Source organism: Macaca nemestrina, chromosome 16 (assembly GCF_043159975.1).
Source record: "Macaca nemestrina isolate mMacNem1 chromosome 16, mMacNem.hap1, whole genome shotgun sequence".
Lineage (NCBI taxonomy): Eukaryota > Metazoa > Chordata > Mammalia > Primates > Cercopithecidae > Macaca > Macaca nemestrina.
In genome coordinates, this window is record NC_092140.1 from 75,339,755 (window position 1) to 75,363,422 (window position 23,668).

General features: G+C 41.8%; 1 protein-coding gene across 7 annotated transcripts in view; it reads right to left on the minus strand.

Moving 5' to 3' along the window:
• The window catches only part of LOC105490744 (WD repeat and FYVE domain containing 2), a 202,629-nt gene that overhangs the window by 160,252 nt on the left and 18,709 nt on the right, over positions 1-23,668 (minus strand). The window contains exons 1-2 of one of the 7 annotated variants that reach the window (XR_011615035.1): positions 16,749-16,998; positions 16,053-16,539 (exon numbers count right to left, since the gene is read on the minus strand). The exons of 1 other annotated variant lie outside the window; for it this stretch is intronic. Coding sequence is in view for 2 of the 6 variants with exons in the window: in XM_071081621.1 (XP_070937722.1) it covers positions 16,053-16,189 (137 nt within the window). In the remaining 4 variants the exon portion in view is untranslated. Of the gene's footprint in view, positions 1-4,141; positions 5,156-16,052; positions 16,540-16,748; positions 16,999-23,668 lie in introns of those variants that run through there. 5 more of the 7 variants (XR_011615036.1, XM_071081621.1, XM_011756638.3 and 2 more) reach the window with 5 other exon arrangements.

Genomic DNA, 23,668 nt, shown 5'->3' on the forward strand with positions numbered 1-23,668 from the left:
AATTACAAATTTAAACTATAACTTATAATCTTTAGTAAGGTAGCAAGTTTTAACAAAAGTAAGCTCCTTATTCAAAAGTGATCCTGGAACAACTCAAAGTCCAGAGTAAGAAGGGTGAAAAACATCTGCCTGGCCAGTGGACTTAGTTCTCTCATCACACGAAAGGCAAACTTTTCACTTTTAGGAAACATATACAGCAACTTCAGTAGACAGCGACACAAAAACATGTTGTTACATAGATCAGTTTCCATTTAGTCAGTCAACTGTTTCCAGCTGTCTCAATTGGGATAGATACGTTAATAGAGCTGGCTGTGCTTGAGCCTTCTTTGTGAGCAGCTTTACCGTGCAATGCGCTTGACAAATGTCTCCTTTTCTTGCTGTGCAGAGATGCTCTGCACTTTGTGCTTCTCCCATAATATTCTGCACAGAGATATGAAAGTCAGGCAATTCTTTATAGCCTTCTATACTTTATGCAGCTATTCTCAGTAAGTAGCCTTCAAGGTTAAAGCGATGTTATTCCTCTGGGTGTCAAAAAAGTAAATGGCAACTCTAAGGCCGGGAGCGGTGGCTCACGCCTATATTCCCAGCACTTTGGGAGGCAGAGGTGGACAGATCATGAGGTCAAGAGATCAAGACCATCCTGGCCAACGTGGTGAAACCCCGTCTCTACTAAAAATACAAAAATTAGTTGGGCATGGTGGCGCACGCCTGTAGTCCCAGCTACTCGGGAGGCTGAGGCAGAAGAATCGCTTGAACCTGGAAGGCAGAGGTTGCAGTGAGACAAGATCACACCACTGCACTCTAGCCTGGCAACAGAGCGAGACTCTATCTCAAAAAAAAAAAAAAAAAAAGTAAATGACACTTCTGACCCAGTGCCTGCTGTGACTTCTCCAAATCAATCTCCTGCTGAATTTGTCTGAGAAAAGCCTGCTTCACCTCTTCTAATTGGGCAATTTTTTGTTCACTGAGTTCATCAGCAAATTCTCTAATAGAGGATAATATTTTTAATTACATAGACAAGTATCCCTACTACTGATAGAGTAGAAAAGTTCTCCAGGATAACCACATATATTTCTTTGGATAGAGAATACAAAATAAACCCATTTCTGAGTACACACAGTCCTATTACAGTGGTTTTAGGATAAAGAAATGAGGAATTCCTCAGGGATCAGGCCAAGAACTTTTCCTCCATATTCAGGAAGAGATAGTAGAGGGGTAAGACTTGGCTGCCCTGTGTGAAAGATCCTTGTTGCATGCCTCCTGGACCTAGGAGGGCTGTTTTTTTCAGAGAGGGGGCCACTGTGGCATCAGCAGAAAAGTACCAAGGCAGCAGTCTTAGCATCCCTGTGACACTGACCTCCCAAAGCAGTTTTATTTATTTGTATTTTTATCTTTTTTGAGACAGAGTCTCGCTCTGTTGTCCAGACTAGAGTGCAGTGGCGCAATCTCGGCTCACTGCAACCTCCACCTCCCAAGTTCAAGCAATTCTCCTGTCCCAGCACCCTGAGTAGCTGGGATTACAGATGCCTGCCACTACACCCAGCTAATTTTTTTTTTTTTTTTTGAGACAGAGTCTCGCTTTGTTGCCTAGACTGGAGCGCAGTGGTGCGATCTCGGCTCACTGCAACCTCCGCCTCCCAGGTCCAAGCGATTCTCCTGCCTCAGCCTCCTGAGTAGCTGGGACTACAGGCGCCCCCCCCCCCCACCACACCCGGCTAATTTTTTCTATTTTTTAGTAGAGATGGGGTTTCACCATGTGAGCCAGGATGGACACCCAGCTAATTTTTGTATTTTTAGTAGAGACAGGGTTTCACCATGTTGGCCCGGCTGGTCTCAAACTCCTGACCTCAGGTGATCTGCCCACCTCAGCCTCCCAAAGTGCTGGGATTACAGGCGTGAGCCACCACACCTGCCCCCACCAAAGCAGCTTTATAAGTGAAAAGTTTAACACAGCTGAAGCAGAAATGCCCAGAGATCCATATCAGGGCATATACATTACAGCTTGTGCAAATTCTATCAGTTTTCCTTTCACAAAATCTTAAAACCCATGAGTGGGAAGGAGACTTTTCTCATCACAGCCTTCTGAATTTTGCATATACATGTACCATCAACTAATAACCACCAAGGTTGATTATTTTGTAAATGTAAATGCTAGTATCTATTTCTACCTGCTGTTTTTCATTCAAATATTCAGAATTTCATCAAGGGAAACAAACTATCAAATAAGTAATATTTTTAAAACCTTACTTCTTTTGTACTACGATTATTTAATTTCAAATTGTTGCAATCTCCTAGCTAAACTCCATTTCAAGTAACTAAATGTTTCTGTCATTTAGATCCCATTCTCTCTGCAAATCCATCCAGGATTTGTTGCCATCATTAACCTCACTTTTCCACACACATAAGCATGAACTACTAGGCAACAAAAGCAACAGACGGATCAACTTTTTAAGCAAAAATTTTGAAAAAGCAGAAATAAGCAATGCTGGGTCCTGAAAATAGTGACTATAGCAGCATCCCTCAAAGGACAAACTTACTTGTGCAATGTGAAAACAGTTCACTGCTTCAAAAGCTTTCAAGTTCAAGTTCAGTCCTTCAAGCTTAAGAATGTAGTTTCCCAATAATTATATAATGATAAGGACATCACTGAAGTTCTTATGACCAAAATATAAGAACTTCAATTATAGCCAAAGACCCTTAGAAAAGTGCCTATGAGCACTGGAAATCTCATCACAGTAATCTCAAGAACTCAATCTTTTGTTCACTGATCAATAAAGCAACAACTTGGTATATAGTATACAGTTCTTCTGGGTTCAATCCTGACAATGATCTATACTTCCACTAATTCAATAATGAGAAATTGGTAAAGAGTAAGGTAGAACATTTTAAAAAAGAAAACAAAAAATTAAAGTGAGGTGAGAGGAGGACCACACCCTGGAGAAATATAATCTACCTGTAGACAAGCCCACACAAGCCCCCAGAGTCTCAAAAGAACTTTTCTGGACCAATTCTTCTCCATATACTACACTGAACTGTGAAATAAAATTGTTCAAACTTAAAATAACTCCAACTTAAAGCTGTTGGAATTTTAACTTATTCTGAGCCTTGAGAGGAATATGGCTACGCAGCCCAAGTCACGTGGTATACAGGTGCAACTTCTGCCATTTTTTCTGTAAATAATTAAAATGCCAAGCAGCACCAGAGATAAGACCCCCTCAGATCCTTGTCCCTTCTCACGGAGTAAGGAATCTTCCCTGGAATGTAGCAATCTGTAACCAATCATATTGCTGTGGTGTATGTTCTGGTCTTGTATGAACGATATAATCCTGCTGGAACTTCTCTGTCTCTACCTATGTAAGTGAAACCTTGACTTCACATTGGAACACTGACCCCATTCACTTGGAGTCAGTGTTTCCAGGTGATCATCCTCAAGCTTTGCACTCAAATAAACTGTACTTAAATCATATTTTCTGAATCTCATTATTTAAGGTTGACAGAACCTTTTCAGACTGAGTGAACTTTACTTTCTCAAACTTTGCCCTATCCTATCCACATCAAGCTCAAAGATTTATATTTTCCACATCTGATGTGACAGAAATTTCCCAAATGGAAGCTCAATAAGAAAAATAAGTCAGAAAAGTCACAAACTCCAAACCAATTGAATCCATTCAAACAGCATGCCAATTCAGCTAACTACGTATGCAGATTAACCTCCTTAATTTAATTTTCTAGATAAAAATTATTCATCCTTCAAAACTGTTTAACAATCTAAGCTTTGACATGTAAAGAGAATTAATTAAACCATTCAAATATAAATTCAAAAATATCCCCCAAATCAAAATATAATGAAATAAATTAGCCATTCCAACACTCCTTCTCCCCCAATGAACACTGAAACAGGTTACTGAGATTCTAACAAGGCATGTAAACTGATTCCAGGAATATTAATCCAGATGCACAAAATAAAAAGCAACAATGTAATTAAAGCTTTTCTAAAACTAGAATTTAAATGTATTTAAATATGAAGTGGCAGAGCAAAGAGTCAAACCCAGGCTTCTCTGACTCCAGTCCCTGGCCCCCCAAAAAATGCCTCCAGACAGGGAATCAGGGTAAACGCCATCCTTAATTTACCAATATTCACCTTTATTTTTATATTTACTGGGTACATCAGCATCTGTTATAAAAGCTGTCTTGATTTTTTATGTATATGCTTCCACCCTTGGCCCACACCTAAGTTTCTAGAAACATGAGCTTTCTGGCTATCTTTTGATTTCCTTTTTTCTTTTTCCTCTTCTAAATATCAAAAAAGCTCTAACTACTTAGTCCAAAAAAGGGGAAGCATTTCAGATTTTCGATGAAGGCTTTCTGGGTCTCATGTGCTGCTTTCCCACCGGCAGGCAGCCATGGCAGCAAACCTTCACCTCTCACAGCCAGCTCAGAGGACCTTAGCCCCAGCAGGCACAGCAGGAGCAAGGGGTCCGCAGGAGGTAATTTCATGGCTTGGCACAGCTCCGTCTTCCCATGTGTCAAGAGAAGCTGGCAATCTGGATGTTTATGTGAAGTCCATATGTTTAAACCTTGCCGACAAATTCAAAACTTCTAAAAACACTGTGTGTGGACCACTCTAAATCTGTCCAAGGGTGGACTTCAGTCTGCTAGTTGCCAGTTTATAATGCCTAAGCTTCTGGTTAAGAACAATTTAGTTAAACTTTTATCCTTCCCTAAATATATTCCTTATGGAAGCCATGGAAGATACAACCCTTGCTGTCCAGGAGACCAGTGGGGACAAAGGACACACCATTTCAGGGCAAGATAGCAAATGAAGAGAGAGAGAGAAGCCTGCAAAGGAGAGCACAGCACCCACCCACCACACACCTCTCCTTACCACTGGCTGTCACAGGGCAACTTTGGAAAGTGGTGGTACAAAGATGACAGAGTTAACCCCACCCTTCTATATTAGAGAAGAAAAAAGGGGCTCAGAACTCTAGAAAAACAAAAAACAAGTTCAACAGCCCAAACTCTGTATATCCAAAGTGAGTTTCAAAATAGTCTTAATGGAACCATGGCAACAGAAAAAGCTTACCTGCTTAGAGGTGTGCTGGTGTTATAAACAAAAAATAAAACAAACTTTGACTGAGCGCCATCGATGCTCCAAGTGCTGCAGGAAGATCATCTTATGTAAACCTCCCAACAACACTAGAAAGAGTCATTATTCCCAATTTGCAGACACGGAAACTGAGACTGTAAAATCCTAAGGCTTTGGAAAGAGCCAATATCTGATTCCTTTCCCATTAGCCAGATGACCTGGCCAGAGAGATTAGGGCTATCATTGCAGACACATAATGGCAAGAAGTCAAGAAAAACTCATTAGCTACAATAATTAAAAGTGTAGAACTGGCACTAAAAGAGGCAAAGAGATTCCCTAAGACACAGCAGAGGCCACAGCAGGCCCTGTTGATTATGAGAACTTAAAGTTTGTGACAAAATTAGTTTCACAAATAAATACAAAAGAAAATATAAGGACCACTCAATAAGTAATGTTGAAATAATTAACAGCAAGTTTTAGGAAAATCCATTTATACTTCCCAAATTATGCCACTTAATGAAATACACTTCAAACAAATCAAAAAGTTATTTTTTCATCAAATTATATAACTAAGATGAAAGAAAAATGAGTATCACTGGCTCTCCGGGCAAAGTGTTACTTTCAAAAATTAGGAGTTACGGAAGAAATTTCAATTATTAAAAAAAAGGTGTGTGGTGGCACACACCTGTAGTCCCAGTTATTCAGCAAGCTGAGGCAGGAGGTTCACTCGAGCCCAGAAGTTCTGGGCTATAGTGCGCTATGCTAATCAGGTGTCCACACTAAGTAAGATGCCAATCTAGTGACCTCATGTGAGCTGGGGACCACCAGGTTGCCTAAGAAGGGGTAAACTGGCCCAAGTCGGAAACAGAGCATGTCAAAACTCCCTTGCTGATCAGTAGCGGGAATGTGCTTCTGAATGGCCACTGCACTGCAGCCAGAACAACATGGTGAGACCCTGTCTCTTATTTTAAAATTGTTTAAATAAATAAATTTTGAGAGCTAAACTTAAAAGTAAATGTTTTCTATATAAAAAATGAAAAGGCAAACAACAAAATGTAAGGTATATCTGGATATATAACAGGCCTGGGGTTAATAGTCTTACTATATTTATAGAATACATGTAAAAGATTTGCATTTCTCTGATGGCCAGTGATGATGAGCATTTTTTCATGTGTCTGTTGGCTGTATGAATGTCCTCTTTTGAGAAATGTCTATTCATATCCTTTGCCCACTTTTTGATGGGGCTGTTTGTTTTTTTCTTGTAAATTTGTTTGAGTTCTTTGTAGGTTCTGGATATTAGCCCTTTGTCTGATGAGTAGATTGCAAAAAAAAAAAACCACAATGAGACACCATCTCACACCCGTTAGAATGGCAATCATTAAAAAGTCAGGAAACAACAGGTGCTGGAGAGGATGTGGAGAAATAGGAACACTTTTACACTGCTGGTGGGATTGTAAACTAGTTCAACCATTATGGAAAACAGTATGGCGATTCCTCAAGGATCTAGAACTAGAAGTACCGTATGACCCAGCCATCCCATTACTGGGTATATACCCAAAGGATTATAAATCATGCTGCTATAAAGACACATGCACACGTATGTTTATTGCGGCACTATTCACAATAGCAAAGACTTGGAATCAACCCAAATGTCCATCAGTGACAGACTGGATTAAGAAAATGTGGCACATATATACCATGGAATACTATGCAGCCATAAAAAAGGATGAGTTTGTGTCCTTTGTAGGGACATGGATGCAGCTGGAAACCATCATTCTCAGCAAACTATCGCAAGAACAGAAAACCAAACACCGCATGTTCTCACTCACAGGTGGGAACTGAACAATGAGATCACTTGGACTCGGGAAGGGGAACATCACACACCAGGGCCTATCACGGGGAGGAGGGAGGGAGGAGGGATTGCACTGGGAGTTATAACTGATGTAAATGACGAGTTGATGGGTGCTGACGAGTTGATGGGTGCTGACAAGTTGATGGGTGCAGCACACCAACATGGCACAAGTATACATATGTAACAAACCTGCACATTATGCACATGTACCCTAGAACTTAAAGTATAATAAAGAAAATAAAAAAATAAAAAAATAAAAAAATAAAAAAACCTCTGCCTCCCAGGTTCAAAAGCGAAACTCTGTCTCAATAAAAAAAAAAAAAAAAAGAAAAGAAAAAAAGAATATATGTAAAAGAAATTGTTAAGAAGAACCAAAAGACTTCAATTGAGAAATGGACAAAGGACAGAAACAGACAACTCAAAAAGGAAAAATAACTAGAAATAAATGAACAGAAAAATATTCACTGACTGTCAGCCAAAAAAATACAAATAAACATCAATAAAGTGCCACCATTTATCAAGCAAATCATGAAAAAGAATTTTAAAATAATAATATCCATGGCTGGTCAGGTATGGCAAAACTAATATTCTCATATGCATACATAACTATAAGCATTTTAAAGTGGCATAAACTTTTTGGAAAATAATATGGCAATCTTCTTACAATCTTTTCTAAAGAAATAATCAAAAAACTCAGAGTGGGGGATAGAAGGGGACACCTGTACATGTAACAATGTTCATTGTAACATTTATAAAACTGAAAATAATGTAAATAAATAGGGAAAAGATAAATTATGATGTAGTGACTAGATTACCAGTACCTTGAGAGCAGGATATGTCTTGTTCATGATGGGAGATCAGGGGCCAAGTATATACAGTATAATCATTAAATAAATATGAGTGAATACTGAAGGAAAGCAAAAATATAAGGCTACTTAAAATGATGGTTAAAATCTAGGTAGGTGCTGGCAAAAGTTTAAGTGAGGGCAAGAACATAAAAGTGTGTTACAATCATATTTTTGAAAACTGCATTAGAAAAACTGCTAGAAGGAAATATGTGAAATACTAACAGTCATTGTGCTAAGGGGTTTATGAGCACTAATTCTTTATTGTGGTTATTATCTTTTATTTATTTATTTGTTGTAGAGACAGGATCTTGCTATCTTGCTCAGGCTGGTCTTGAACACCTGGCCTCAAGCCAGTGCTCCCACCTCAGCCTCCCAAAGTGCTGAGATTATAGGTGTGAATCACCATGTCTGGCCTATTATCTTTATTTAAAATGTAAACACACTCCAGAGTGATTATTATGATAATTATTTAAAATTTAAGTTGATCCTTAGAAATCGGAGAAAAGATAATTTAATAACCAATGGAAAATACATAAAATCTCTAAATAGCTCCGTATTATAAGTAAATCTGCCCAGCTAAAAAGAAAAGCATAGTCACACAGAGAAGTCAGCAATTGACATTTATTATTTATTTTTATTTTATTTTATTTATTTTTGGGTTTTTTTGTTGTTGTTTTGTTTTTTGTTTTTTGTTTTTTTTTGAGATGGAGTCTCCCTCTGTTGCCCAGGCTGGAGTGCAGTGGTGGTACAATCTTGGCTCACTGCAACTTCCGCCTCCCGGGTTCAAGCGATTCTCCCGCCTTAGCCTCCCGAGTAGCTGGGATTACAGGTGCCCACCACCATACCCAGCTAATTTTTGTATTTTTAGTAGAGACAGGGTTTCGCCATGTTGGCCAGGCTGGTCTTGAACTCCTGACCTCAGGTGATCCACCCACCTCAACTTCCCAAAGTGCTGGGATTACAGGCGTGAGCCACCCCACCCGGTGACATTCATAATTCAGATGTGATGCATCATTTCTGAGTCCTAACTCAGTAATAAATAACAGGAAGCCAAAATGAAGACACTCAAACAATAGCAAATGCTCAATTTGGTACATTCCTACTTTTTTTCTGAGCCCTCTCTGGCTCTGGGCTAAAAGGCTTTAGAACAGTTATCTCTTGATTTGAAGGCTTCCAGTCAGTCTGGGTCAATTCTATAATGTCAGTGGGAATTTCAGAAAAGCAGGCCAGGCCAGAGGTGGGGTAGGCTAGTAGGGTTAAGGACCCCAAGTCGAATTACATTTCCATCTTCTAAAAAACCGAAACTACATAACGGGAGAAAAAGAAGGTACGAAACATTACCAGTTCTTCTAAAGCTCTGTAGTAATTCAAACTGTTGTTCACAACCCTTTAGTTAGTCACAAAATTGAAAGGGTCACAACTAGGATCTTATAAGGGCTGCAACAGAACAGAAAATGGTGTGCATGTCACATTAAGAGGATACCATTTCATAAAACCTTTGTTTCTATCATATGTGTGTATATGTGTGAAAGAGTATGTCAGCGTAGCAATGCTAACTATATTTTTTACTATGATTTGTGGTCAAAAAAATTTCCAAAGCATTCATTTAGATAACCCAGGCCCTGACTTGGGTGCTAGAAAACCACCCAGAGATAAATTGTTTGAAACTAAAGGACTCGTCTAGAAGTAGGAATGTAGTGAGTCCAGTTCAACTGGGTGTTAGGCACTAACACAAAACAAATACTTCTTAATATTTCATCCAGGAATAAATAACCGCTGCCAACCAAAGGCTCCAGAAAGCATCGTTTTACGGTTGCACCATGAGGTGCTGACAGTTTCACACAAGTATGCTGCTTTTTCCCTAATGCGTGCTTTCCTCCACTTGAGATTTTAGGATGATATGGTTGTGGAGACTGCTTATCTAGTCACTACAGAAGCACATCACAGTACCGGAGTCATAGCTAGGAAATCTAACCCCCTCCTTTGCCAGATGGACAAACTGAGGCTTAGAGTGATGAAATGCCCCAGGAAATGCCAAGGTCAATGCCGAGTAGAGCTGAGATCAGACTCCCAGTCCCAGTTCTTTTCCGAGAATCCTTAAATTAAAGGCACAGGAGAGCATAAAGCAGCACTCCCTGCCAAGAGACAAGCAGATAACATTTTCTTTTCTTTTTTGGTCTTACTGGTTAGTTTATTATACTTCTCAATTAATTTTTACTAAGGACTAAATAAAATGTTTGGATGAAGAGGCCCCCGTCCTTAAATTTTAAAAAAGTTTTTAAAGAGTTAATAAGACTGCTTGCTGAAGCTGCACAAGGGGAGGTGTTTTGTTTGTTTGTTTGTTTGTTTTTGTTTGTTTCTCTATCAGGGAATTTCTAGGTTAATTGTAACACTCTCCTTGGGAGACCTACTCATATAAAAATAAAGCAGTGTGATCTCTTTTTGAATTCTTTCTATTCTGACAATAGTTGAGAAGAAAAGCTTGGTAAGGTAGTCATTCTCCTCTCAGATAAGTATATACTGGACACAATTTAGTTTAGTGTTACAGATATCAACAAATCACCAACTGCAGTAGTCTTAAACCACAATCTACTTATTGATTTCTAAATGCCACTAAGTGTTGTAATTTCCCCCAAACTGTTATTTTGAATGACATGAAGATGATTCTCCATGCTTTCTCAAAGCCAAATGCAAAGTGAAAAGAAACAGTCAGAGAAAGATGCTACGCAAGTAAAAACTCACATTTCCTTTTCTAAAGTTTCGATTTTGTTTGTTTGGAAAAGGCCATCTCTCTAAAGTTTCTTCTAGCTACTTAAATCCTATGATTTTTTACCTATATTTCTTTTTCAAAATAAGATTAGTAACACTTGAGGTGTAAGACAGATGGTCAGGATTTCATGACTTAAAAATCACTCATTTTAAGAGTGTCGGAATTGCCACCATAACTTTCCCATAGTGTTGCAATATCGGGATGAATATATACTGATTAAGATCTGTGAAGTCCTGGACAGACTCTGGTTTGATAATATAAAAATAGGAAATTCAGAACTGTCAGGAGCTCTGGGATCACTTGAAGCTAATCCTACTCTAGTAAGCCTCCTCAAATAAGCTTTCCCATAGTGATCTTTCCTTAAAAAGTCAGTCTGTTTCTGACCTTTAGAGACAGAGACAGCCTGTTTCCAGAAAGATTTGCTAGCATGAAGAGAGTGCTTCATGTTTTGAATTCGGAGTAAAGGTCTAATTTTACACAATTATACAGGACAAGTTCCCTCTTCGGGACCTTGAAATCCACAATTATTACCACCAGGTGACGAGTCTCAAGTGCGCAGTGGAAAGTGTATTAATTTTATGCTATTAGAGACTTCACACACTCAAAAATTAGTTTAGATGGGTTCTAATTTTGCTGACTTCAGAGCCCTCACTCCCTCACTCTGAAGAGTCCTCAACTTTCAGAACTGTGCTTGGCACTGTAAAACTTTGATTTGCATTTCTTATGAAAATTGTGCAAATGTTATAAAATACATGGTACATAAAACTCTATCAGGAGCTCAACTGAACTGCACCAAGGTCTAATTATCAGTTAAACTAATGGTTGAAGCAGAGAACTGAGATAGTGCAATTTCATAATACAAAGAATTAATGGTAAATGAACCAATACTATGAGGATACATAAGACGAAATAAAATTTTAACTTTTTTTTTTTTCAGGAAATAGTCAAGTAGTCATGGCCACTTCGAATAATAGTAATTTGGAGTTGGGAAAAAAAGGCCCTTGAAGTAGAAAAAAATCCAACCCCCTTGTTCCAGCCCATTCCCACTCCCATCCCATATTGTACTGTTGGTCACCCCGGCTTCTCAGGCTCAACTTAAATACCTTTGCTGACAGAATCGCACAACATCCTCAGGTCCATTTCAATTCAAAAAGTGATCACCAGTCATTGCTTAATTCATTCAAGGAACATATAATGCCTATCTCCTTTGTGCTAGGCATTGGGGGTCAGATTTCTATATATTGGGATAAAAATCTCACCCCCCTCTTAACAATTGTTTGTGCTCTGCCCTCAGGACTTAGAGAGAACACAGCTAACTATGTTGTATAAATTGGCCCTGAATAAAGTCATAATATAAAAAGGCAGTTCCCCATATCGCCCTCGCCAGTACCTTTCTTCCCTATAGTTATCTCTCCCACAGCCTCCTTCTCCACACCCTACCACCAACACAGGCCTTTTTATCCAGAAAAAGAACTCTGAAATCTTTCATCCAACGGGTTCAGTACTTTTTGCTATCAGAGTCACTCTTCCTGCAGGCACTAATTTCCAGATTCCTCAAAATGTGAGGACACTGAGTGCTGAGTTCTGAACTCAAGCCAATTGGCTCCGTTGTCTACCCTTAATCAGGACATTCTAGTGCTTCTTAATGAATGGGAGTTTTCTTGCCTCCTCTATCTAAAATGCCCTTTCCTCCACAGGAAAGGCTTTTTCACAAGAACTCCTACTCACCCTGCAACACCCATCTGTAGAAGAGATTATTGGTGTTTTCTAACCACAAGCAGGAGGTTCATTGGCAACCCCAGAGGACAATGTTTGTACCTGTTGTTAACTCCTAGGGAGGGAATGATTTCCCATAATTGCCTAATAGAAACTACCTAGTTACTGAAAATCTCTGTATGAATGCTAAGATTACTGACTTGTGTTGATATGCTTATAAAGAACTTATGAAGATACAAAGGTCTGCATGGGACTGGGTCCCACCAGGAGAGAGGTCCCTCCTGGATTTCATCACTTGAAGAGGCTGCCACTAAACAAAGGAGCCCCTGCTAAGCTGTAGACTAAACATAAGTCTTGACCAAAACAGAGTGGAGATATCTGAAAGGAAGCTCCTAGGCAGGGAATGCTAAAATGGCATTCACTCAGAAAAGACAGTCCAAAAAGAAGCGGGGAAATGAGGTATCCAAAGTGTCAAAGTTTGGTATGCCCTTTGGGTATATAACCCAACTACAACTAAGGCAAAGATAGACTCAGACAAGGGTGGAGAGTTTCTGAAACAGGCTCTGTACTATGGTAGCACCAGAAATCTATATTTGTAAATCAGATTGTATTTATATTTCTTCTATTCCTTTATATTTCCTCCATTGATAATGAGTAAAGTTCAAGGCTGTTTGAACTCAGGTAAAAGGAACTTGAAGGCAAGAGTTTTTATCCACTCTTGGGCTTAAAGACATGAGTATTATCAGGCCACTATTGAGGGCAATTTGAGTGAAAGAATCCTCCAAAGGGAGGTAAAATTTAGGGGACAACATGGATTGTGGAATCCAGCAATTCTTCTCCATCTGCAAATTCTCTTTCCAGTACTAAATCTTGGAAGTAGTAGTTTTGTTTTTATTAAGCAATGTTCTTCTAAAATTCCTCCACTAAATTGTGAGCATCTTGAAAGGATCTTATCATTTTCATCACTACCATGTACGCATGTGACTGGAACACAGTAAGTACTCAAATGTTTGTTGACAGAATAAATGAAGCAACTCATGGACTTTCGGCGTTTCGAAGCACTCTAAAGTCCACCTCGTCCAGTACTTTTCCTACAAGTGTATATTTGTCCACGTAAGGCTTTCATAGGTCATCATATAATTAATTCAACAAATATCAACTAAAAGCCTACAATAGTTAAGATGCTGTGCTTTCTGGAACAGCAACAAAACACATCAGTCACTGATACAACAAATGTGTATTAAGGACCTATTGCATGCCAGGTACCATGTCAGGCCCTAGTGATGATACAATGAATAAGACACACAAAGCTCCTTAGGGAACTCACAGACGAGAAAATAAAATGGACATGAAGCATATACTGTATAACACTGTTTAAAATGGAAAATGTTATGTGTTTTCAAAGGCACACATAAAGGCAATGAAAAAGTCAAAGGTCAAAAAGATAAACCAGGGTTTCATAAGAATTTATGGAACACGGCCATTCAGGTATGGGACATTACTTGTGGCTTTAACCTTAAGAGTTCAGGAATGGAGATTACTAGTTTCTAGCCAAAGCAGTGAATGGTAATGGCTTTGTAGGTTGTGATGAAAATCAATATTCCATTTTCATATATTTAGCATTATATCAAGTGACATTAACATTGAATTTTGGAAAGCAAGAAGATAGATCAATTCTTCTAATGAAAACCATAACCAAAACTGAGCTCTAAATAACAAAGTTACGTTCATGTTTGAGTACATGACCCAAAGAAGCAGACTTGTCAACTTGAATAATAAAAAATGTATATTAATAATAATTCCAGACTTATGGGTAAACCTTATTTAACAGTAACTCCATGACAAAATAATTTCTGTTATTTACACTGTAAACTAGGAAAGTGAAAATTAGGCTAAGATATAGTTAAACATTGCATTTCTTTCATCCTATAATAAAATAAAATTTATTCTTCAGTTTCATTCATATACACTACTTCAGCGTCTCCAAACACTTGAAAATATACCCCAGTAAAGCTGTTTACTTCAAGGTAAATGCGGTGAAATGGGAATCAGAAGTTTCAATACTATAATAACAACTTAATATTAAAGGAGCTTAGGCTGGTCTGAAGGTAGTTTTATTATCTCAATTGTTCACAGTCAGTTACAGATTGAACTCCTTGTTCTATTCTTCTCCCCTTCTCACTACCATACTTGACTAGTCTTAAATAAATAAATAAATAAAATATTAAAGGAGCTTAGGTTTAACTACCTTTCTCCTTTTCTTGATTCCATAAACTTGCATATGAATTTTCCACAGCAGTTAGAAATTGATTAGTTCCATCTCCAGTAGTTACAGACTGGGAAAGTGACATCTACCAATATATTCCTTCAATATATTTTATGGAATATATCCCATAAAAACAATACTGTGACAAAGAATTTCTAGGTCCAGAAGCAGTCTTTTTAATAAAATTTTGCCTTTATGGAAAAAAATCAAACTTTCTTGTAAAGCTTCTCTGCGAATTTCAAAAGGGTCCTACATCCATGTACTCCATTTCAGCCATGAATTTCTTCTGTTCATTGCAGAATGCTTGCTGGTGTATGTTTACAATGTTTTCCATTGGATCTGCATTGGAAATTAATCAGGCGCCATTTGTATCGAGCATGATGTAGACAAGAATATGTCATTAATATACTTATCCTAATTACACTGAAAGACATGAACAAACCTATCAAGCTCAATTTTTGAGGCCACACACTATGCAAAGTGCTGAAACGACTATAAAGACAGCAATGAGCACTTTGTTGCTTAGCCTCTCAATTTTGAGAGTCACCAAGAAAGGACACTTTACCTCTGCATGATTTGAACTTAATATTAAGAAAACCTATCTACTGTAAAACCCCTGTGTTATGTACCTCTACGGTGTTCTTTTTTAAGAATGCTTATATGGACTTTAGCAAAGAAACAATTCCAGATAAATTATCATAACACTATCTTCAAGCAACATTCCTCTAGAAATTAGCTTCATCAGCTTTATTTCTGCAATTATTAAAGGACACTCAGTTAAAGCGAAAACGCAAAACAGGGAGAATATGTGAAGGCAGAACAACTAGTTCCACTTCTGCAAATTAAGCAAAATTAAGTAAAAATAAAGGAAACAGGCAAAGGGAAGGAACTCAAGAGCTATTTGCAGCAGTGATCCGTTACAAGTTCTACGTGCTTCTCCTTGAGTTCCAAGAGATAAGGAGGGGAAAGGAGAGAAGGCACCACACAGAAGCCTAAACTTACTCTTGGCACAACTTAGAATATTCATTGAATTCAGCCTAAGATGTCTGGGCTATCTGGATTCGGTGGGAATGTCTGGGAGAAGGGAGTGGCATTTGCTTTCTCCGTTTGAAACCCTGGGAGCTGTAGCAGAGAGTACCCCAACCCCTTGGTTATCTTGCAGAGGAGGCTCGGGGCATCGTTTCCCAAGCACACACCTGCAGGGCCGGGCGGCTTCTCCCTTTTTCCCTCCTGTCCTCAGGGATGGACCAAAGTCCCGCCGGCGCACCGTTACCCCGAGGGCCACCTGGCTCCCGCAAGGGTGAAGCCGGAGCGCACTCCGCCGTCCCAGCTCCCGGAGCCACGCAGCGGAGGCGGCGCGCAGCTGGACACCGGCACCTCCAAGAGGCGCATTACAGTAAAACTTGGGGGAGCAAGTCTACACGCGCCGACGCGGAGGCACAGCCCCTGACGCGGGCTCGGGGACCGTCGGCCCGTCCCGCCCCTCCTCGCGGCAGAAGGGCAGCAGTCCATACCTGTCCTCCGAGACGCTGATGACGCCCTCCTCTTTGGGCACGATCACGGCCATATTCACCACCTCCTGGGACCCCTCCATCCGCTGCAGTAGGATCGGCTTGCGGGTCAGAGGCTTGGGCTGGATCTCCGCCGCCATCGGAGGAGGGGGCGCGCCTTGGGCGCAGCCGCCAATCGCGCCGCGGGGCCGGGCTGAGGAGACTGCTGGGGCACGGACACAGGTTGAGACAGAGACTCTGGCTGGCCGGAGCGGAATGCCGGAAACCGGCGAGCATAGCCTGGCCTCCTCTCTCGGGAACGACTCCGCGCTCCCTGCTTCAGGCACCAAAACCGCCACGACCGGGATGCAAGCCGGCGCCACTACCAGAGGAGGGGGCGGAGAGCCGGAGGGGCGGAGCCTTGTGGGCGGGGCCTGCCGCAGGGGGGTGGCCGCTGGTGGGCGCGAGGGCGGGTCCACTTCCGGGAGGGTGGTGAAGGAGGAGGGGAAACCTGGAGCAGGAGGCGGGGATCTGGTGTCCCAGTGCGCGTGCGTCAGTCCCCCTCGCCCATTTTCCCCCCCTCCCCTCCGCGGCTCCCCGGGCGCTGCAGCACCACTAGGACGCATGCGCTTTCCGTTCCCCGCGGTCTTCTCTCTGCCTTCCACACCCAAGGTTTAGTCCCCTCCCTCTTTAACCTCCCGTGAACGCGCGTATACACACCCCTGGGGACGCGCTTGCCGGAGGCCACGCCCCTTCGAAATTCCCTGAAAAGAGGGCGGAGGCGGGGCGGGGAAAGGAGCGCCTCAGCAAGACCGGAAAGAGAAGAGGCCTGCAGGAAGGAAAGAAGCCCAATTAGTTGGGACGTGACTGGGCATGCGCGCGGGGTACCTGGCCTAGCGGTCTTAACAATGAAGCGCGGCGGGTGGCCGCTTACAGCTCCCAACATGCACCAGGCCCAAGCTGCCGGATGGCACCCAGTGGCCTCCTGGGAGTCGTAGTTTCTTGGAGCCTCCGCCCCCTTGTCCTGGAATGACCTATCGCCCACTTCTCTGGGCTGTGGGCCTGGGGAGCTCAGCGGCCTCCAGGGCCATTGGCCAAGTCAGGACCTGGACTTGCCTCTATGGGAACTGAGGAGCAGCCCCCGGCTGAGCAGGACGTCACCACTCCTAGGATCAGGCTGATGCTCGGAATAGTGGCACGGAAGGGACAGGGAAAGGAGAGAATCTTTCATACAGATATCTTCAAGGGAGCTCAGAGATCATCTGTGGTGTCTATCGCCTGGTTTTCTTAGATGGCTAAATTATTCAGCCAAGGTTACTTTAGTGCAAAGTTAGGGCTAAACAACCCCTCCTTCCTTCCAGACTTGAACCCAGTCCCCTAGTGCTGGCTTCTTTCCATTTCCCCAGCAATCCAGCCTTTTTAACTTGCTCCGAACACAATGGACAGAGTTACTGTAGTTACTGAATGAATGTTAGGTGCCTACCACAAGGCCTGGCATGTGGGGTTGATCGTGAAGACTAAGCTCCGATTTTTTGTCTTGCCCAAATTCCTATCTAAGGGGTCTGGGGAGTCATGGCCTACAAAAACCATAAATTCTCATCAGATGGGTTTTGACCGTGTATATCATGACTTACTTTCCAATCGGACTCTGGCATAACAAGGAAGAAAATCAAAATGTTTTACCCCAAATGATATTTCATTGCCATACCTTAAAATTGCCCTGCAAAGTCTCTTGTGGGAAAAATCCACGTTCTATATCCCCTTTCGCCTTTGTTTTCCTTCCTTCCCACACCCGGGAGATAACCAACTAAGAACCAGGCATCCTTTTAATCTGGTAAGGAACATTTTACAACCTGCTCTCTCTAAACGCTGCTATCTAAAAGATTCCTCTGCACAATAAAACTTGGTCCACAATCCTTTACCTTAACCTGAACATTCCTTTCCATTGATCCCAGGTTTTCAGATAAACTCAACCAATTGTCAACCAAAAGATGTTTAAATGTACCTATAGCCTTGAAGCCCCCGCATTAAGTTGTCCCGCTTTTCTGAACCAAACCAATGTATTTCTTAAATGTATTTGATTGATGTTTCATGCTTTCTTAAAATATATAAAACTAAGCTGTACCCCGGCCACCTTGGGCACATGTTCTCAGGACCTCCTAAGGGCTGTGTCACAGGCCATGGTCACTCATATTTGGCTCAGAATAAATTTCTTAAAATATTTTACAAAGTTTAACTCTTTTCATCAATAGTCATTATGTGATAACCTCCACTGAGCAATCCCAGAATTAAGTTAGCTAAAGAGTAATCATGGTCTATGTGGTGTGATTGAGTTGCAGGGCTCTGGAAGTGAGAGAGAAATAATGCCATAGCTAGGACAAGAAAGGGACAGGCCTTGTGGAAATGCATGTCTAAGGTAGGTGTTTGACAGCTCAAGGATCTCACAGATCACTAGAGACATAAGAGAACAGGTGCAAAGAACCTGTCTCAAAGCACACAGGGCAACTCTTTACCACCTTCCGTTTTGCAGAAATTCTGTAAGAACCTTGAAATAGGCTTGAGGTATTTTCCAGCTGTAGGACCTACTGCAGGCATTCCACTTCTCTGAGTCTCAGGTTCCACATCTATTTAAATAGGGCATAACACCTACATCGGGTGGTTCTGGTGGCAATTACAGTTATGACCCAGATACCTTCCCCTATCCTCTTAAAGTTACAAAGGAGGTAACACCTGCTGCCCCCACCCCAGGCTTTATGGGAATTAGAACCTGAATAGCATCACCATAACCCTGAGTCTGACCCTCAATTCCAAAGAGCCAGAATCTCTATCTTGTCATTCATTCAAGAAATATTTAATAACTACTAGTGATAGGCAGGGAGAACACAGATTTGAATGCAAACCTCTCAATTCTCAAGAATCTCACAGATCATTAGAGACAGATAAGAGAATGGGTCATGACAGGGAAGTGATGATGGCAAGAGTTATAATAGGGGACTCAGGAAGATGGGGTAACAGGAGAAATACCTAACAGGACCTGCAGTGGAGAGGGTTGGGCAGGAAAAGCTGCATAGAGGAGGTAGAGACTAGACAGAGTCTTGAAGAGTGAGCAGATGTAGTCTGGTTACATGAGCTCAAAGAGTATTCGGGAGAAGGGTGAGTAAAGTGGGGGCAGTCCTTACATGCTTGTTAGGGAAGTGAAAGGCTTATGAAGAGAGAGGTGAAGGTGAAGACATCAGAGGAGCTGAGTATGGACCACGGACTGACGCACTTGTTCTTGGTTGGAAGGGATGCACCCTGGGCACCTGCCACATCATCCTTAGGTGGGATGGGTACTCAAACTATCAATTACTATCAATGTGGCAGCTGCTACAATGGAAGTGCTATGAAGTTCAGTGAGAACTGGAGACCCTCACCTGTGTCTGGCTGTTAAATCAGGGAAGTTTTCTGGAGAAGAAAGAGCTCATCTTGAGTTTGGAACTAGTAAATCCAGACAGAGGAAACAGCATGTGCAAGAGGTGAGAAGTTGGGAGAATTGCGTCGTCTCTTCTGGGAACCTCTAGTAGCTGGAGGGCAAAGTTTGAGGAGGGAGGAAGGTCAAGATATTGGACTGGAAATATGGACAGGTGTGGACAAGGTCCTTGTTTAGGAACTTGAGTTTTAACCTTTATGTGATGGAGAACTATTGTGTCCTCAGAGCACGTCTCTGCTGTGACCAGCACAAGTTCAAGCTCCTGGAATAATACAAGAGACATTTGCTGCTCTTGGAGGTCATCGCTGGAAGGGGAAAAGGAAGAGAGCTAGTGACTGTAGAAATTCACTGTGAGCCACATACTCCAGCACTCTATCCTCATAATTGTGTAATTACAATTGTATTATAATTGTCAGAACCCTTGGTTGCAGGTAACAAAAACACAACTGGCTGAAAACTGAAAGGCATAGGTTATTGTTGGCTTATGCCATAGAAAGTCAGAGAGGCAAAGTGCCTTTCTTGCAGTCACACAGTTATAACAGATGACAGCGGTTACGCACACCCAAGTCTGTCTGTCTCCTTCGCCTCCAGGTTCATTTATTCAAATATTCCCACCCCATTGATTCTTTGGCTTCCTAGGAGACTTCTGATTCACTGACCATTGTACTTTTTCACTGTCCAATGTAGTCATAAGATTACATGTTATTATATGTAATAAGCTAAAACCAGTGCCTGCCACCCAGTAACCACGATGTAGGGTTTGCCATTATATTATTATTATCCATTATCCCCCTCATGTTCTCACTTCCCTCCTTTCACTACTTAATTTCCATTGCCCATTATCCTAGCAGTCTCTTGCAAACACCCATAGCATCCTTGCCTCTCTTTCATACTTGGCAGGCAAAACCCCAATCCTGACCAATCCAACTTTTCACTTGCTTCATATCTGCTTTGAACTTGGCAGGAGAAAATTGCACAAACATTCTGATTGGTCTCACTCTAGACTCACAACTCTAGGTCTCTGGTAATTCTCTTATCTCTCTTTAATTAGAAAGTTGGCCAGGCGCAGTGGCTCACGCCTGTAATCCCAGCACTTTGGGAGGCCGAGGCAGGCGGATCACTTGAGGTTAGGAGTTTGAGACCAGCCTGGCCAACATGGTGAAACCCCGTCTCGACTAAAAATACAAAACTTAGCTGGGTGTGATGGTACATGCCTGTAATCCCAGCTACTTGGGAGGCTGAGGCAGGAGAATTGCTTGAACCCAGGAGGCAGAGGTTGCAGTGAGCCGAGATCACACCACTGCACTCCAGCCTGGGTGACAGAGCAAGACTCTGTCTTAGAAAAAAGAAGAAAGGAAGGAAGGAAGGAAGGGAGGGAGGGAGGGAGGGAAGGAGGGAGGGAAGAAGGAAGAAGCAATCAGAAGCTGTCTCATCTTCATGTCATCAGATCTATCATCCTGCCTGCAATCTGTACCCATATTCTTCCATACTCTCTGCCTTTCTTCTGTAACAATGGAAAAAGAGTCTGCTCCCATTCGAGGCCAGCATGAGTAAACCTCTCTTTCCTCATTGAAGATTCCTGCAGTTATTCACTCTCTATGTTGCACCACTTTTTCCTTCTCCATTGGATCTTTCCCAGTGGAGTATAAACATGCACTACTCTGTCTCCCATTTTTTAAATAAACACAGGCCAGGTGTGGTAACTCATGCCTGTAATACCAGCACATTGGGAGGCTGAAGCGGGTGGATCACTTGAGCCCAGACGTTCGAGACCAACCTGGGCAACATGAAGAAACTCAGTCTTTTCAAAAAATACAAAAGTTAGCAGGATGTGGTGGCATGCAACTGTGGGCCTTGCTACTCAGGAGGCTGAGGTGGGAAGGTTGCTTGAACCCTGGAGGCAGAGGTTGCAGTGAACCAAGATTGTGCCACTGCCCTCCAGCCTGGGCAACAGAGTGAGACCCCCTGGTCAAAAAAAAAGAAAAAACCCACAAAACTCTTCTAGCTGCACATTCTCCTCCATTTCTTCATTCTTCTTCTCAAAAAACTACTCAGTTTGTTTGGACTTAGAATTTCCACATCCTCATTTCCCATTCTCTCTTCAACTATCTTAAGAACCTTCCTAAATCTACACACTATTAGAACTTCTCTTGACAAGATCAAACAACCTCTGTCTTGCCAAATGCAATGGCCATTTCTTCTGCCTCATCTTAATCTGCTTCTCAGAAGCATTCAGCACAACTGACCACTCTTCCTGCCGTGACACTCTTCCTTTGGTTTTCACGGCTTCACACTTTCTTAGTTTTCCTCCTAGGACGTTGGTACTCCTCACTGGCTTATCCTCCTGGGCTTCACTCTTCAATTCTGCAGTGCTCTAGGACTCAGTCTTCAGTCTTCTTCTCTTCTTTATCCACACTCTTTCTAGGTGATCTTATCTAATTTTAATGGCTCTATTTGTTTCCTATTGCTGCTGTAACAAATTGCCACAGAGTTAGTGGCTTAAAACAACACAAATTTATCTCTCATATTTCTGGGGCTCAAAAATCCAAAAGGGGTCTTTCTGGGCCAAAGTCAAGGGTTTCAACAAGGCTAATTCCTTAGAGGCACTGAGGGAAAACCCATTTTCTTGCCTTTTTCAGCTTCTAGTGGCCATCTGTATTCTTTAGTTTGTAACCCCTTCCTCCTTCTTTAAATTGTGTCACTCCAGTCTCTGCCTTTGTTACCACATCACCTTCTCCAATTCTAACTTCTCTGTCCTCCCTCTTTTTTTGTTTTGTTTTGTTTTTGTTTTTGAGATGAAGTCTCACTCTGTTGCCCAAGCTGGAGTGCAGTGGCGCAATCTCAGCTCACTGCAACCCTTGCCTCTTGGGTTCAAGTGATTCTCCTGTGTCAGCCTCCTGAGACTACAGGCCTGCGCCACCATGCCTGGCTAATTTTTGTATTTTTAGTAGAGACAGGATTTCACCATGTTGGCCAGGCTGTTCTTTAACTCTTGATCTCGTGATCCACCTGCCTCGGCCTCTCAAAATGCTAGGATTACAGGCATGAGTCACAGCACCTGGCCAGTCCTCCCTCTTATAAGGACTGTTGTGACTACATGGGACCTGCCCAGCTCTCCAGGATAATCTTCTCATCTCAAGATCCTTAACTTAATCACATTTGCAAAGTCCCTTTTGCTGTATTTGTAAGTTCCAAGGGTTGGACCGTAGACATATTTGGGGAATTGTTATTCAGCCAACCGAGGTTTTAAGTATCTTACTCCCAAATTCTCATCTCCAGCTCTGACCTCACTCCTGAATTCCAGACTAATATATCTAATGACTTCTCCACTTTGTCACTTACTGTTTAATAGATGTTTTAAATGTTCCCAAACCGTATCTTTAAATCTACTGCATCTGTCACCCAATCCTTCAAAAGTAAGTTCCTAGGAGTCATCCTTGATTCTCTTGTTTTTCTCATTACTCATATCCAAACCATTAACAAGTCCTGTCAGCTCCACCTCCAAAGTATATCTTGACTTGTCCTACTTTATGCTGTCTCTACCTGGGTCCAAGTTGCCATAATCTCTGGCCCCAGCACAGTAGCCAACTGGTTTCTCTGCTTCTTCTCTTGAACTCTTCTCATCAACCCCATACAATCCATTTTTATCACAGTAGCCAGAGTGTTTTTTGTTTTAAAATGTAAACCATATTATATTCCTCCAGTACTTTCAATTCATCAGTGCTTATCATTACACTTGGGATAAAATGCCTCACCAACCTCACCTCTCCTCCTGCTCAGTAATGGCCTAGAAAGTCCACAGAAACACAAACTTCCTTCCTACTGGTGGTCTTTGCACCAGCTATGTGCACCTCCTAGTTATTTTCTTCTCACCCTTCAGGCTTCAGCTCCAAAGTTAGCTCCTAAAAGAGTCTTACCTAGTCGGGTGCATTGGCTCATGCCTGTAATCCCAGCACTTTGGGAGGCCAAGGCGGGTAGATCATGAGGTCAAGAGATTGAGACCAGCCTGGCCAATATGGCGAAACCCTGTCTCTACTAAAAATACAAAAATTAGCTGGGCGTGGTGGCATGCGCCTGTAGTCTCAGCTATTGAGAGGCTGAGGCATAAGAATCACTTGAACCCAGGCGATAGAGGTTGCAGTGAGCCAAGATTACACCACTGCACTCTAGC